The 18,422-nt window shown below is 38.1% G+C and overlaps 1 protein-coding gene across 1 annotated transcript; it reads left to right on the top strand.

Moving 5' to 3' along the window:
• The first annotated feature begins 3,244 nt into the window (after window positions 1-3,244).
• LOC107870360 lies at window positions 3,245-16,078 on the top strand. The gene is made up of 4 exons (XM_047412523.1): window positions 3,245-3,680; window positions 4,176-4,524; window positions 14,555-14,622; window positions 15,929-16,078. Exons 1-4 carry the CDS (start codon window positions 3,510-3,512, stop codon window positions 16,037-16,039), a joined length of 699 nt encoding a protein of 232 aa, XP_047268479.1. The 5' UTR covers window positions 3,245-3,509; the 3' UTR covers window positions 16,040-16,078.
• The last annotated feature ends 2,344 nt before the right edge of the window (window positions 16,079-18,422 follow it).

Genomic DNA, 18,422 nt, shown 5'->3' with positions numbered 1-18,422 from the left:
CAAGTAGACACACATCTTATGTGTCATAATGCATGTCGGACTTTATGTTGGACACGAATTGTCACACTGGACACGTGTGGCTTAGGCACTACTTGTTCGTCAGTCTTGACATTTGCATCTGTGACAGAAAATTACAAGAAAAGGGAGTCTTGAGTACAAATCGATGGGTACTCAGTATGTGTCATAGAGACACCCTAACATGGTTAGGCAGAATTTATACAAAATTAATATGCATGAGCGAGATAAATAAAACATTTCTAGATTCATCATTTAATAGAGATATAATACATGAACATGTCCTTTAAATTGCTCTCAAATTACATCTATTATCTTAAACTTTTGGTGTGCGCAAGTAGTCACTTAAATTTGTATAAAGTTGAACAAGTAGACACACACGTCCTATATGGTATAATACACATAAGCCGTCATGTCGGACAAGAATTTGCCACGTAGGATGCCACATAGGCCATACATGTCTACTTGTTCAATTTTATACAAGTTGAAGTGCCTTAAGTTAAAGGGCAAGTTTATGTAATGTGCCTTTAATATAATTGCAAAGATTTCATTTGACAATATAAGGACTTTTGATAGGTTGGGTTCTAGTTTGGATGAATTGAGTCGGTAACTAAACTTAATGATCGTTTATAGCATGTTGAGGAATGATCAGGTATGGTTGAGGGGAGTCACAGAAAATTGAGTCTCATCAAAGGAAGACGGAGACATTGTTGGCTAATATGATTAAAAACGATTTCTCCTTCATTTTTCTCACTACAAGAACACTATTGGTGTATTATTTTAATGCATTATCGCGAAATTTAAAAGTGTTAGCTTCCTATATTGACATAATATATTTTAATAATGACAAATTAATAACGAAAATCATGCAGGATACATTGAAGATGTAATCAAGGCAAGCAAGATCGTTTCCGGAGCGAAACTTGGAGAAGCATCTCGCAAAATCCCTAACTACAAGAAAGTCAGAGCCGTATTTGGAATAGCAACAAAAAAAGATCTCATTACATCCCAAATTACAAGGAAGACAATCAACAATCATTAAGCAACATGGAAAGCAGATTTCTCAAAGAAAGGAAGATCACACCCTCTACATTGACATGTTTGACATGGACCTGTATGGATGTGAGTCTATGTCCGAGAAAGGAAGGTCATATCATATGTACGAATATATCTGATATGGACGTACCATATGAAGTGAATCCTCAATCAAGGGATCAATTCAAATCCATGATTGAGAAGATATCTCCTGGGTTTTCCTTATACAACAAAGAAGCCAGATTAGCTGAAGGTTATAAAAAGGAAGATTGAACACCAAAGACGATACACAACTTCATAGAAATTCTTAGTGTGTCTCAATCTTTAAGTCTCCAAAAAGCTTTGTAATTATTAATTTACAATAGTTACAAAAGAGAAAGATCGAGTCCAGGGCCGACTTCAAGGTGAAGCACAGAAGCAAGTGCTTTAGGCCTCCGATTTTTGGAGGCCCATTTCTTTAAAACATTATAGGGTTGTAGTTTTTTTAGATTTTTTTTTCTTTAGAAAATATCAATTTTTCTTAATATTTTCTTCATCACATTTTAATTTCTCTTAAACTTAAATAAAAATATTACTTTAGAAATTCAAGATTAAAGTTGATAATTAACATTAATTTTTTTTTCTTTTAATACTCTCAATTCTAAAAAAAACATCTAATAAATAGAGGTAGCTCAGAAAGCCATACCTTCCATTTATTATTTTGATTAATGAACGCGAAAAGAATTAAAGCAACGATTACAGTGAAATCGAAGAAGTTGAAAGGTAAGATGACTTCAATCAGATAAAAAGATTTTATTATTTTACGAACACATATTTTTCTTGATCCTATATAATTGTCTTAGCTGAAAGAAGTTTTTTAAAAATAAAATTTCAAAAATATTACTTGAGCTTAAAAAAAAATTTCAAGAGATATCAAATGAATTAAGCATACTATTAATTAAAAAGAAATTTTTTGGAAGCAATTTTATTATAATTTTACACCTAAAAAGCTATAAATATAAATATGTGAAAAAAATTCAAAGTCACATTTTAAAATTTTGCTTTAGGCCATCAATTATGTTGAGCCGCCCCTGATCGAGTCAACTTAGTCATACTAATATCAGTTGAGGCTCTGTCACAAAAGTTGAATAATAAAATACTATTCAGAAATTGTTTAAACCCTTTATAATCTGTTTCTTTTATTGAAAGCTCTAAACGAAACCCTTGTAACCAAAGGGACTGAAGTAGACATCATACCGGTGATTCGAGGCGGAATAAATCTTTGTATTTTTAATTATTTGCTTATTTACATTTTTTGACTTTATTCTTTTTTTACATATTATACTATTATACTAACCTGTAGGTAGGGGTGGACGTTCGGTCGGTTCGGCCTGATTGTTTAATATCGGTTCGATTTATCGATTTTTGGATTGACAAAAATGACATCCATAACCAAACCGAAATAAATTTAGTTCGGTTATTTCGATTTTTTTTTTCGATTTGAAATATTAAAGTAATTAGTCTCTCTTTTTCATAATTGAGCATTTAAAATTGATGATTTTTTTTAGAAAAATTATTTTTTTCAAACCTATTTTTCATTCCCAAATATAAATAACTATAAATAACTTAACACGGATGAAACGAAATGAAATAATCATAAGCTTAACATAATACATAACGTCATTAATCATTACATATAATATAAACTTGCATAAATAGTCTCCAAAACGACACAAAACTCATCTATTTCTCGCCGGTGGATAGCCAGAACCCACAGATCCACAACTAGTAGAAGTCAAAACAATCAACGAAGGAACACCGCCTTGCCTTCTGTGGAGCGGAGGAACACTCGTGAGTCGTGACTCGTCGTCGCCGGTGTACGTGAGAAACGGCGTAGGAAATACAAAAATAGGGATTTAGGGTTGGCAACGGGCAATGATTGCAGCGTATGCGAAGTGAATGTGAATTACTAAATATTATATATATATATATATATATATATATAATAGAATATCTATTATTTATTTATTTATAAAATTTTGATTTTTTGGTTTAATCGAATGTTTTTTCAGAAAAATCGAAAACCAAATCGAAAAATTAAAATTTTAAAATTACAAATTAAATCCGATCCAAAAAATCAAAATTAAATTTTGATTTAATTTTTCAGTTTAAACCAAAATATGCCTATCCTACCTATAGGTGAATGACTACCTGATCAGTCGACTCAGAAAAAGAAGTGTTGCTTAATCGCACTTGAGTGAGTAAAGATCCGATGGCCAAACTATCAGATTCAAGACGGTCGCTCATCAAAAAGGCCGCCAAACTTTAATGGACCAACTGTTTCCTTCCATACCGAACACTCTCTTAAAGGGATTTGTTTGTAAAGAAACCCCCTGTTTCCTTTATTCTACTCGTTTCCACATCCCCCGTTTTTTGTATCAACCAAATCCCCTTTCAAAATTGAAATTTGAACCTACGAGATGACTACAGGAATTGCTTCCTATAAAACTATTCCTGGGCCGGAGGTGAGTGACGAGGATGAGGACGCTGAGGACGTGTTGAAGGAGGATTCTTTAGAGGAGGTGTCCATGACAGAGGAACAAAAATCTGCTGTTGGACACAAAGAGAATATCAAAGTTAGGGAAAATAAGGTAATTTTTGTTGTTCTACTTTCCAATTTTTTCCTCTTTGGAAGCCTTTTATCTATTACCGATGGAAGAGAATAAACGGGACTATACCTCTGATCTATATATCGTTTATGATACAAATTGAATTTTGCAATTGCTAAGTTTGATTAGCTAGCAAAAGAGCATAAGGCCACTGAATTATATTTTGTTATTAACTACACAATCTAGAATCCACAATAATCGATTTTGCCAAACCTTGTCCTAGATGTGGGATGTAGATCAGTTATCGAGCTGCCCACCTGTCATGTAGTAATCAAATATTAAACTGAGTGTTTTTTTTGTGTGGGTAGGTGGTGTTAACTTAGTACTGTGATTATTCTCCCAGTATAATTTCTCAACTCACTAATGATCTCTTGTGTTTTGTATAAATGATCTCGTGTTTAAACTTTATAAGTTAATGGTCTCACTATTTTTAAACCTCCTAGGTTTCTAATAGTTGCTCGTGTGTTTTGTTGTCAGATCTCTTGTGGATTGAATTCTGGTGCTAAACTTGATGTGCGTTTAGTGCAAGTTCAGGACCGATTGGAGAAAATGGAGGCTCATTCAGAAAAGTTGGAAACTTTGCTGGTTGATATGGACGAAAAATTGAACTATATAGTGAAGATAAAAGGTGCTAAAGTTTCCAGGGACGTTAAATGTCCAGCTAAGTACATGAGCACCTCGTGGACCGGTAATGGCCGACCAAAGAGGAGAGATAGAATAGCTGAGATAATAAGGCAGTCGTGGAAGCATCAGCGATTGGGAAGAGGTGATAAGGCAGTAGTTCATCCAGTTGCTTCGCGGCGTGATTGTGTCGAAAATGACCAAAGTAAGTTGGATGCCGAAGAACAACAAAATTGATGATAATTACTACTATGAGCTTATGGGGTATTAAAAATTACTTATATTCTTTTTTCCTAGACTAGGCTCTATTAAGATTGTTATTATGACTAGCACAATAATCCATCTATGATGTTTTATTTGAATGATTTCTTTTGCATTGTCAATGTCCTCCTATGTTTAAAATAATTCATCTCTAGCAATTTATAAATCTTTTCGTTTTCAAGTTATCAAAAATAAAACACAATCTCTTCGTTAAGTGAACATCTGTACATTGCATTCAGAAAAAGAATAGTAACAACAACAAAATAATTCAATAACTGAAACATAAAATACTACATATGAAAACAGATATCTAAAGTAAGAAACTATATGTATAAGGCTAATACTACGACATACACATGTGCTTTCTGACTCTCACCAAGCTTAATCCCGCCGAAAAATGCGATAAAGTTCAACTACTTACTTTCTACCCTATGCCACAACATCCATACCTTCCTAACTAGGTCATTTTCAATGATATCTTTTTATCACATAAGACTCAAGGTGAGCCTTAATTTTATCTAACCCCACACCAATAATATGTGTAACATCATAATCCATTATCTTAACTTCCATGAAAATGGGTGGTTAGTACGTAGATCCTTTGGGTTTAATTTTTAAACTTCATACAAATAAGGCAGGGGCGGATCTAGGGGCTTGGGTGGGGGTTCCCGGGTATCCAGTAACCTTCGTGCGGGTCTAGTATTTATATAGAGAAATCTTGTAAATATATAAAAATTATAAGTTGGGAACCCATGAACAAAGTGTATTGTTGGTCTAGTGGAGTAGATGGACTTGTAAAAGTTTTAGTTACCTCTAGGTTGTGAGTTCAAATATTGTATCCATACTCTTTGGTTTTATTTTTATCTAACATAGGAAACCCACAAACTTTAAATCCTGAATCCGTCTCTTAATAAGGTGTAGATAACTCTGCTAGCTAGAAGCACCATTTGTTATTGCAGAGTAAGGGGCAATGAGTGGAAATTATTTCTGAAGTAAGATGGAGAAAAGTATAATGTAAATAATCGTCAGAGATATTATGTTTGAGATTTTGACTCACTCTTAAGTAGTTAGGGGTGAGAATTAAGTAAACATATGGTGAGAATTTAAGATGAGATTTTGCATTGTTAATGCAGTTTAAATATTTGTAATATGTCAATATTAGTTGAAATAGTAAATAGTAAAATCACTAAGATTTTTTAATAATCAAAGATTGAGTGAGTTGTCACATGAGGCTGAAGTGGTGGTGAAGCTGGATTCTCAAGTCATTCAGAAGAGGGAGAGTTTCAAGTCTCTTGGGTCTATGATTCAGGAGAATGGTGAGATTGGCGAGGAAGTCACACCGTAGTGGTACAGGGTGATTGAAATAAAGGCTCGCTTCGAGTGTCTTGTGTGATAAGAAGGCGCCTCCTAAGCTTAAAGTAAGTTCTATAGAGTGGCAGCCTGTTCGACTATATTTTATGGAGCGGAGTGTTGGCCAGTTAAGGACTCCCACATCCAAAAGTTGAAGGTGGCGGAGATGAGGATATTGCGATAGATGTGAGGACTTACCAAGAAAGATAGGGTTAGAAATGAGATCATTCGGGAGAAGGTGAAAGTGGCTTCGGTGGTGGACAAGATGCAGGAAGTGAGGTTGTGATGGTTCAGGTATGTGATGAGGAGGTGCACGGATGCTCATGTATGGAGGTGTGGGAGGTTGACTATGGATGGTTTTAGGTGTGATAGAGGTAGACCGAAGAAATATTGGGAGATGATTAGGCATGACATGGAGTAGTTACAACTTACAAATGACATGACCTTTTATAGGAAGGTGTGGAGGACTCAGATTAGAGTAGAGGGTTGGTGGGCAGGAGTCCGACAGTTATAGTAGGGAAGACTGCTTTGTTTGTATCTGCACCTGAGGTTTCTTAGGTTTATTGTTCGTGGTGTTTCAGTGATGTCTATGAATTTGGATAGATAATTTATAGTAGTACATTGTGGGTGTCTTATTTCCTTTATTATCTAGCTGTGTGTTATTTCATTTTGTTGTGTGATTTTATGTTTTTTGTTTGTTATACTGTTATATGTCTTGAGCCGGGGGTCTATCGAAAACAACCTCTCTACCTCATATGAGGTAGTGATATGGATTGCGTACACTTTACCCTCTCAAGACCCTCCTACTTTGTGGGAGTACACTAGATATGTGTTATTGTAGAACTATATATAAAAGAAAGCAAGAAATGGAGTACGCTTTAGTAATAGTTTGGATTTATTTTACAACTATGCGAAGAGAGGGTAGTTCCACTAGTTAACTTTAATACTAAGATTATCAAAATACAATAAAAATTTTATTCTAATTAAATCTTCCAGGGTTTAGGCTAAAGGAAAAAGTGGATAAAAACTGAGATAAATATCGCCGGAGTACCCGTCAGATCAGATGTTCGACCGGAGGTAGTTTACTTTTCCTATTGCAACTTGTACTTGTTTTTCAAAACCTTTCATGCTTTCTTAATCGAGCTCGTCGCATAAAAATTGCCTAGTGATATTTATCTCTCCTGAATGGCTAGCGGGATTTAAGGTGTAGCGATTGCGGGTACCCTTGTCATAAGAAAGAAAAAGAGGAAATGATGAAACCTCTAAGGACTTGGTCTAGTGGTACGAGTTAATTCGTGACATATGGGTTATAGGCACGTCACAGGTTCGAACCCTGTTACAGTCTAAAGCTCTAAGGGGTTGTTTGGTACACGGGATATGGTGATATTATGCCTTTGAGAAATTAACTTTAATACTTAGATTCTTTCTTTGATAACTGTGGTGTTTGGGACAACTTTTGCGCACCTAGACTAAATCAAAATACAATAAGAAATTTATTCTAATAAAATCTTCCAGGGTTTAGGCTCAAGCGGGGAAACAATTGATCAGAATTGAGATGGATATTGATACTTAGGATGGTGAATGTAATAAAGCATAAAATCAGCTTTTATTTTTTAAATTTCAAATTTAGTAGTTCCTTTCCTTTAGGACTTTGTTGTATTTAGGTTATATGTAGATAGGTACTATCCTTTTCTTAGTTTATCTTTTTGTTGTATAGAATCTATAAATACTCAATGTACAATCAATGAAAAACATAGTTCCTTCTATTCCAATAGCAGTGTTATACTTCATATGGTATCCAGAGCTAATTAACTCTCACGAGTATAATTCTTTCGATAAGCCCTCCCACTTTTCACTTCAAAATGACCACAAACGTCACTGTAACCAATTCAGATGCCAACACCACAATTGTCCAATTTAATTGTCACCCAGTTACCAATCAAACTAACTGGCAACCACAATTTTTCCCTTTAGAAAGCGCTAGTGTCCATGCTTATGCGTGGTCACAACCTTTATGGCCATCTCGACGGTTCTCGCCCTGCCCCTACTCGTACAATGACTCAAAATAATTAGGAAGTCGAAAATCCTAAGTTTGTTTCATGGTATCGCCAAGATTAGCTAATTCAAAATGTCATCTTGGCCTCAGTTGATCCTACACTTGCCACTTGCTGCTATAGTTGCCTCTGCATCCACCGCCAAGGCTATTTGGGATGCTTTGCACACTGCATATGCCAACAAATCGCAAACAAGAATCGTTAGTTTGCGTGATCGTCTAGCTCGTCTCTCGAAAGAAGCCCTTCCCATCGCTGATTATCTTCACCAAGTTAGATTTTTCTGTGACGAACTTGCCACTGCTGGAGCTCCTGTGTCTAATGAGGAACTGATTGTCAAAATCTTCACTGGAATTGGTCCTGAATTCTGTGAAATAGCTGCTGCTATCTGTTCAAGCCAGAACTTCATGAAAGTTTCTTGATCATGAACTTTTCATAAAGCATGAAGAAGCAAAGAGGCTACTATCAACACCAATTGTTTCTGCTATCGCATAGAACAATAACAACAACAACAAACCCAGTGTATTCCCACGTAGTGAGGTCTGGGGAGGGTAAGATGTACGCAGTCCATACCTCTACCTCTAAAGAAGTAGAAAGACTAATTCCGATAGACCCTCGGCTCGAGACACGGAATACTAAACAAATTCATAGCAAAGCATGGAACAAGATGGCATAACATAAATACGACACCCACAAGTAAGAGAAAACAGAGAAAAGTAAACAGATTCGTAATGAAGCATGAAACAAGGTATCATAACAAGAATAATACCCCCACCAAGTAATTCCCTACACTAGCGACCCAAACTGACCCTAGCCTTCTGCCCTAAGCAAACACATATCCTCGCCAAGAAAACAACTCCAACAGGCGTCCCAGTGCAAATTGCCCCAACACCAACCAACCATGGTGCAGTGGAAAAAATAACCAATGACGATATGAAAACACTCTGAAGTGCTATTGAACACCCTAAAAAGTGGCACCAGTTGAATGCCGTCACAATAATGTTATTGAGACGGCCAAAACCTTATTGCACCAAACCTCCTTGCCCCCAATTTTTGGAGTTTTGCCTGTCACCAAGCAGTCTACCTTATAAACCATCTAACAACTCCAAATTTACAAAATAAATGTCCTTATGAAATTCTATTTCAAGAGTCTTCGAAGTATGAATCCCTTAGAGTTTTTAGTTGTTTATGCTACCCATGACTCAAACCATATGACAAAAATAAATTAAAGCCAAGATCAAATCCCTGTGTGTGTCCAATGATTAAGTTTGGTATTAAATTTGTATCATGTTTGGTTGATGGTATAAATTTATTTTGGGATTAATTTGTGCACCGAACGACCCCTAAAGGGTATCCGTCGAGTTTCTAACTCTACTTGATTGACCTTGGGATTCGCCGGCTGTATAGAAAGGTAAAAAAAACTAATGAAACTTGTAAAAATTGGAGATAAGCATCCAGTGCCTCCCATGACCAAAGTTGCGACGACACACTCCAAATTTACAGGGGTCCATTACCCCGCTGAACTCAATTTTAACAAATTTTTGTCACCCTTTTGTGCTGATGTGGTACCTTTATAATATAAAATAAAATAGGTCCCACGTCAAAGGTGCCACATTAGCTAACAAGGTTAATAAAAGGTGTCACGGCTTAAAAGATTGACAAAAAGACGCTAAAATTTAGCTGGGGGTTCCTACTTTTATAATTAATTGTAACTTCAATGTTATCTAATAAAAAATGGACTTATGAAATGTGATCAAAATTTCGTGTTGGAGGTTCCTACTTTTATAATAGTATAGATTAAAAGATGGAGATATTAGTACATTACCAAGTACCCAATCAATACCTTAGTGTAAAGTGGGAAAAACTTTAACTTTTTTAGACCAGTACAATTGCAGTGAAATTAAAATCAATACTAATAAGAGGCTAGAAGCAAGCACCTCTTTGTCTACGTCGATGTGCCTCTTTCATGTCGAGGGTATTTTTTGAAATTCAAACCTATTCATCAACGTGCTTGCTTTATGCTGAGGATATTTTTGGAATTTCAATGTCTATGGTTTAAATGTCCTTTAGATATGCTTTTCCGTTGTGGCAAGCATAAAGCATATCTAAAGATTTTGTTTTGCCAAATAAGTGGTTAAATGTTGATAACGACTTTATTAAAAATATGTCAAATAAGAAAATATGCCTTTTTTTTGGGAACTGACTAAAAAGAAAAATGTCACATAAATTGTGCAACAACAACAACAACAAACCCAGTATATTCCCACATAGTGGGGTCTGGGGAGGGTAGAATGTACGCAGTCCATACCACTACATCCGAAGAAGTAGAGAGGCTGTTTCCGATAGATCCCCGGCTCAAGAAAAGACCGAGACCGTGTTCAAATATCGCAAAGCATACAACATGATAAAATAACAACGATACAACAACCTCAAATAAGTACATGAACCAACAAAAGGCACCCCCTCCCCCCAACCCTAGCCCTACTAACCAAGCTACACGAAACTCTCCTAACTCCAGCCTATGACTTAACCACACCCCTTAGCCCTCTACCCTAATATTCTTCCTCCAAACCTTCCTATCAAGGGTCATGTCCTCAGTGAGCCGTAATTGCTCCATGTCACGCCTAATTACTTCTGTCCAGTATTTCTTCGGTCTACCCCTACCCCTCTTGAAACCATCCAAGGCCATCCTCTCACACCTACGAACTGGAGCATCCGTGCCCTTTCTCATCACATGCCCAAACCATCTCAACCTTCCTTCCCGAATTTTATCCTCCACCGACGCCACTCCCACCTTGTCCCGAATAGCCTCATTCCTAACCCTGTCAGCCCTCGTGATACTGCACATCCAACGCAACATCCTCATTTCTACCACCTTCAACTTCTGAATGTGAGAGTTCTTAACCGGCCAGCACTCCGCGCCATACAACATAGCCGGCCGGACTGCAGCTCTGTAGAATTTGCCTTTCAGTTTGGGAGGCACCTTCTTATCGCAAAGGATTCCCGAGGCGAGCCGCCATTTCAACCAACCTGCCCCAATACGGTGAGAGACATCCTCGTCAATCTCTCCATTCCCCTGAATCATAGACCCAAGGTACCTAAAACTATCTCTCTTACATACCACCTGAGACTCCAACTTCACTACCACCTCGTCCTCTTGCCTCGTGTCACTAAACTTACACTCCAAGTATTTTGTCTTTGTCCTACTCAACCTAAAACCTTTAGTTTTCAGGGTTTGTCTCCAAACCTCCAACTTATCATTAACACCTCGACGCGACTCATCAATCAAGACTACATCATCCGCAAAAAGCATACACCATGGCACCTCACCTTGAATACTCCTTGTCAACACATCCATAACCACGGCGAATAAAAACGGACTAAGAGTCGATCCCTGGTGCAATCCAGTCAGGACCAAAAAATGGTCAGAATCCCCTCCCACAGTCCTTACCCGAGTCTTCGCCCCCTCGTACATGTCCCTAATCGAACGAATGTACGCCATAGGAACCCCCTCACTTCCAAGCATCTCCAAAGAACCTCTCTAGGAACTTTGTCATACGCCTTTTCCAAGTCAATAAACACTATGTGAAGATCCCTCTTCCTCTCTCTATACTGCTCAACCATTCTCCGCACTAGGTGAATTGCCTCAGTCGTCGAGCGATCAGGCATAAAACCAAACTGATTCTCCGAAATAGACACTATCCTCCTCAACCTCCGCTCCATCACCCGCTCCCAAATCTTCATCGTGTGACTCAACAACTTAATACCTCGGTAGTTGTTGCAACTCTGAATATCACCCTTGTTCTTATAAAGAGGAATCATCGTGCTACATCGCCACGCCTTGGGCATCTTAGCGGACTTGAAAATGTTGTTGAATAAGTCGGTCAACCACCTCAACCCCGTCCCGCTAGCAAACTTCCAAAAATCCACCGGAATCTTATCGGGCCCCATCGCCTTGCCTCTTCGTATCTTGCGAATAGCCTCACTAACCTCCTCCACCTTAAAACGCCGACAAAAACCGAAATCACAAAATTCTTCAGTGTGCTCCAACTCCCCTAGTACAATGCCTCTGTCCCCCTCATCATTCAGGAGCTTATGAAAATACAACTGCCATCTTTTCTTAATAAGAACGTCATTTACCAAAACTCTGCCATCCTCCCCCTTAATGCACTTAACCTGGTTCAGATCTGGACCCTTACGCTCCCTGGCTTTTGCAAGCCTAAACAGCCTCTTCTCCCCGCCCTTCTCCTCAAGTCCCTCATACAATCTCTCAAACGTTGTTGTCTTAGCAGCGGTGACCGCTAACTTAGCCTCCTTCCTAGCTAACTTGTACTCCTCCTTGCTCACTCGCCTCTCCTCATCATCCTTACTCAGCACCAACTTTACGTAAGCCACCTTCTTCGACTCCACTTTCTTCTTAACTTCTTCATTTCACCATCAATCCCCCCGATGCCGGCCAGACCAGCCCCTCGAGGCACCCAGAACCTCTCTAGCTGTCTCCTTGATACAACTCACAGCCGTATCCCACATACTATCCACATCCCTCCTACACTCCCAAGCCCTCATCCCCTCCAACTTCGCCCCTATCTCCAAAGCAGTAGCCGAGGTCAGGTCACCCCACCTTACTCTAGATCGACCCTTCCTACCCCTTCTCTTATTTACCTTCTTCATAACCAAGTCCATCACCAGAAGTCTATGTTGGGTCGAAAGGTTCTCACTCGAAAGGACCTTACAATCCTTACACAAAGCTCTATCCCCCTTCCTAAGCAGCAAAAAGTCAATCTGAGTCTTGGCCCTACTGCGAAAAGTAACCAGATGCTCCTCCTTCTTCGGGAAGCAGGAATTCCCTACCACCAACTCAAAGGCTCTCGCAAAATCCAAAAGAGTGGCTCCAGCATCGTTCCTATCCCTAAAGCCAAAGCCACCATGCACCTCCCCATAACCAACCGGTAAAGCCCCGATGTGCCCATTGAAGTCCCCTCCTAAGAAAAAATTCTTCGAGCTAGGCACGCTACTAACCACCTCGTCCAAAACTTTCCAAAATCTCCTCTTTTCCTCCTCATGCAGGCCACCTGTGGCGCATAAGCACTACAGATGTTCACCGTGAACCCCCCAATCACTAACTTAATAGTCATCACCCTATCACTAACCCTATTAACCTCCACTACTTGCTCCCTAAGCTCTTCATCCACTAATATACCTACCCAATTCCTACGCCTCTCGTTACCCGAATACCACAACTTGTACCCATCCACATCCTTAGCCTTAGAACCTACCCACTTAGTCTCCTGAATACACGTAGTATTGATTCTTCTCTTCCTAAGGATCTTAACCAGCTCTATCGACTTACCTTGAAGGGGCCCTATGTTCCACGACCCTACTCTCAACCTATCCTCTCTGGAAACCCCTCCCCTAATACCTCCGCCTTTACACCTGCCCCCAACGTCGGACCCCACCTCCACCCTCAACCCCACAGGACATGACCCTATTCCACCATTTACCCCCTAAGCCACTACTCAAAACCGGACAACAAGAAAACGGTACACAACAACACAGTAGTAAAAGGCACACGCAAATCACCAAAAATACCTCCAAAATATGCGAACAACAGATAGTAGGCACCAAATTAACAGGCAGCTTAATCAATCACAAATTCCCGGCAGTGAAGATACCGACAATACGTGGTAAAAATAAAAACAAACAAAACAACCCGCCACCAAAACAAAGGGACAGTGGGAAAACAGTAGGAGAATAGTAGCAGGCACGCACAAAAATACACAACAATATCTGCCAATAAACAGACCAGGCATGCAATAATCATAGGAAGCTGAGAATAAAATTACACGAAACTAGAATGTAAAACAACTAAGTATTAAAGTTTAGATGTCACCTGGATACTCCTGCGTATGTTGGACACGACAATTTTGATGTCGAAATTGGTTGTCGGAGTAAAGTCGCCGGAAATCGACTGGTTGCACGTCGCCGGAATGTCACCTGGGTTTCTTCCTGGTGTTGCCAGAAGCTGGTCTCCGATTGACGTCTTACCTCCTCAGTTAAATCGGATCTGACCGGTGCATCACCAATCCTCCGTCGCCGGAGTCGAGCCGGCGGAGAAACTAATCCTCCGGCGATAGCAGTGGCTAGATGACAAAACAACAGGGAGGGAGGGGGAGGATAACCAAGGTAAAATCTGCTCTAAGCCAGCGGACGTACTTGTAGTGATTGATATCGTATGTAGTTTGCAACAGTTCCAACTCTCAACTGGTAGTCTGGAAGCATAAATTGTGCAAAACGAAAATATAGGCTAGGTCAAGGAGGTAGAAACTAATTTTCTACTTGCACCGCTTCTCTTAGCGATAATGTCTTCTGCATCAGGTATGTCTTCTTTAACGTTTTTTTTCCTTAAAATTATCGTTTCAAGATCCTGATGTCGCTGGCATGAGACTTTGCATCTGGTGTATTCATATATCAGAAATATCTAACACTTTATCAAAATTTGCCTGAAACTTAAATGTTGTAAGAAATCAGATTCTTTTATATTTGTGTTAACCTGAATTTTTGTTTTATTTGTAGATATGGATTCTACATCTCAGATGGAAAATGCCGATGGAACTAATTGGCAGGAAGAGACTTACCAAAAGGTACTGTTTGTAATGATATTTTTATTTGCTCAAGAATTCGTGCTTTTTAATGTGGATTTTGATGTACTGTCTGCTTATAACTATATAAAAAATTGCTGAATGTTCAGAAACATTTCCAGTGATTAATGGAGTAACTGTTCAGTTAAATCCATAGTTGTACCCTTCACCCTAAGGTACTTATGTATTCCCATTCGTAGAGAAAATAGATAATTGAGCATGTTAACAAGTAATAACCACAACTATGCCTCAATCCAAGCAAGTTGAGTTGGGCTATGTGAATCTTACTATCCGATACTAGTCCAATATTGTCAATGATAAGAAATTAGATTCACAAGCACTGGCATAAGTGAGATGTGGAGTATTTCTTGATAAATTAATTGATTAGAAAGATTAGTTGTTGAATGCTTTGATCTTATTATCTAAATTCATGAGGTATCATGTCTGTAAGTTACGGTCGAAGTTTTCATGACATGTCACCAATTTGCTTTAGTTCCCAGCAACTTAACCTAAAATTGCAAGTTTTGTTGAAAATATGTCTCAGAAATAAAGTAGGAATAGATACTTTTAGTAGTTTAAATTATTAGAGTTCTACGTGACTTAGGAATTAGTTATTCCTTTGTTATTTGAATATGAATTAGTTATTCCAATTTAAATTGAACTGTAGTTAGAAATTTAGCTATAAATATATGTCTTGAGTTATTAATAAAATAATTCCTTTGACAATACAATTGCAGTTTTTTTTTCTCTCCAAGTCTTTCTCTGTTATTTCTTTTATTTCAAAGCTAAAAACCAAAAGTTTGAAGGGAAAACCTAGTCATGCTATACTTGAATAACTGACTATTGAGAAGATGTTCTCTGTGAAAAGACATCTGCCCATCTGTATTAGTTGGTATACTTTTTCTCAGTTGCTTATTTTACCACTTACATGTTAATCAGTTGTAGTGTTCCTCTTCTACTTCACTTTTAACCTTTTATCTGGAACTTGTAAGGTTTTTTTCTGAAGATTCTCTAGTGCATCGTTCATTTGATGTAACTGACTATTGAGAAGATGTTCTCTGTGAAAAGACATCTGCCCATCTGTATTAGTTGGTATACTTCTTCTCAGTTGCTTATTTTACCACTTACATGTTAAGTCAGTTGTAGACGTAGTGTTCCTCTTCTACTTCACTTTTAACCTTTTTATCTGGAAGTTGTAAGGTTCTTTTCTGAAGATTCTCTAGTGCATCGTTCATTTGATGTAATTATCCACATGGAAATGCAGTGCTGCCATTTCTGCAGTTGACTTAATGTAACTTTGCAATTACAGATCAAGTCAATGATGGTGAAGCATTTACCAGAGCTTAATGCTTTATACCAGAAAATTGCTTCTAAGGTGCAGCAGGTATGTTGTAGCATGCTAAGATTTACTAGATTTTGATATAATTTGAGCTGTTAATAGTTCTCTTTTATCATAAATTGGAGCTCAAATTAGTTGGAGTTAGCTGAAGTCCAAATTAGTTGGTTTTAAAAGTTAGTTAGGAAACAGTGCAGCTACAGTAGTCTGTTTTCAGAATTAGTTGGTATTGATTAGTTGGGTCGGTTATCAAATAACTGCTTCATTAGATAGCTTTGATCATTTCAGTTACATCATTATCTATAAATATTCATTGTAATCATCATTTACAACATAATATGAAATAAACCCAAGTCCTTCTCTCTCAATTCTCTCTTTCTCTCTCTGTTTCTTCTTTCTTCTGAGATTGTATCCTCGATTTAACTCCTGGGCAATCAACTCGATCCTCGAATTTTTGTGGTTCCTGCAATAGAGTAACATTCGTATCAGAGCCACTCTTCCTCAGCAACAAGGGTGAAAGGTGTAAGAGTAACGGGTGATTCAACAACCGAAGCTGCTGCTGCAGAGATTGGAGATTTGATTGAGATGATGCAAAATCTAGTTACAAAGGTGGGACATTTGGCGGGCAAGGTCTCATCATTGGAGAGGTTGGATAGTGCTGTTATGGAGTTGAAGCAATAACTAGTAGGGGAAGGTCGGAGGAACACTGTTCGTTTAGGGCATGAAGAAAATCATGACCAGGAGGGGGGAATGGGAAATAACAGAGACAGAGAAAGTAGCCCTAGCTATGGTAATGCTTCTCAATTTTCCAATTCTTCTAATTTTCAGCACTCTCATTTCCGTAGATGGTTGGGAATGGAGTTTTTAAAGTTTTCTGGGGATGATCTTTGATCTTGGTTATTCAAGATTGAGCAATTCTTCTCTATGGAGATTATTGCACCTGAGGACAAGGTGACCATATCCATACAATTGGAAGGGGAAGCTATTCAGTGGCGTGTTACTTTCATGAGATACAGACAGGTTATCAGCTGGAAGAAATATGTAGGAGCTTTGGTGGAGAGGTTTGGGATTAACTTTGATGATCCCATGAAGGAAATTAAGAAGATTAAACAACTCATAACATGTTAAATAGATTTCATCATGAGAGAGAAAATTTCATAAATCATGCTCTTAAATCACTTCTCAAAACTTGTAACATGTATACACATGACTATAACTCAAGTTTATGGAATAACCCCATAGTAAACACATAATTTAATCATAAAAATAGGTTCATGATTCATGCTCTTCAAACCATTTCAAAACCCATAATATATACATACATATACCATTTTAAAGCTTAATTAAACATCACACTTATGCCCATGAATAGTCGGATAGTTCTACATACCTTTGACGGTGAAAAGTTAAATAATAACCTTGAGTTTGGAATATACAAGCTTTAGAGTTGAGAAACCCGTTTTGATGTTCTTGGGAGGAAGAGAATGAGGATTTTGGTGACTTCTACTAGTGTAGGACGACTTTAGAGTTATAAAAATGTATTGGGGGAGTTATAGGGGTGAAAGGACCATTTTGCCCTTGATTTAAAGGGGGAAAATGTGTTTTTAACGTCTGGGAAAGAAGGATCACGCCGCAGACACCAACACGAATTAAGAGCTTTGCCTCGCGACCCCAAACACGATGCACCAACATTGCCTCGCGACCCTAATCGCGCACCCTGGACAGTGTCTCACCAAAACACTTATAAATTTTGACTCCGAAATCGTATTGACAAACGGTCGGTAGCGTTGGAAAGAGAACTCAAAGGGCTTTAATTTGATATACAGTAGGCCACACAACTCTTTATATCTAGGAGTAATGGTCGTTGGATGTTAACCCAAGTAAAATCATATACTAAAATTCAATAGGTAGGAAAATCTTCAACTCAACTTTGAGCTTGGTGATATTTATAACTTCAATCCATCTTCGAAGATGTTTCCACCCTAAAGAATTATTATTTACACTTATTTCTAAATAGAAATAATTGGGTTCGGGTCTATATACCTAGGGAAGACGGTTCAAACTTTAGCCCGAAAGTGAGGGGTGTTTCCATCTTAGCATCTCATTTTCGCTACTATCAAATTTTGGATGTTTGAGTCCTTGACGGGCTAACACTTAGCCTCATACGACATAACTTGTCTAACCACTACTCTATCAAACTTATCTTTAAGTTATGGTGGCATATTCTTATCTTGCAAGACATCGGATGATAGCCTCCATTTCATCCACCCCACTCTAATGCGATGTGTAAATCATCAATATTCTCCCATTTTTCTTGGATTATTAACCCAAGATACTTGAAACTCCCTCTCTTGAGGATGGCTTGTGTATCAATCCTCACATTCACGTCTGCCTCCTTAATTATTTCACTAAACTTGCACTCCAAGTGTTGTCTTACTCTTTCTCAACCTAAACACTTAAGACTTCA

This window comes from Capsicum annuum, chromosome 5 (assembly GCF_002878395.1).
Source record: "Capsicum annuum cultivar UCD-10X-F1 chromosome 5, UCD10Xv1.1, whole genome shotgun sequence".
Classification (NCBI taxonomy): domain Eukaryota; kingdom Viridiplantae; phylum Streptophyta; class Magnoliopsida; order Solanales; family Solanaceae; genus Capsicum; species Capsicum annuum.
Note: the sequence above shows the minus strand (reverse complement) of the source record. Positions and strands in the feature narration are given on the sequence as shown.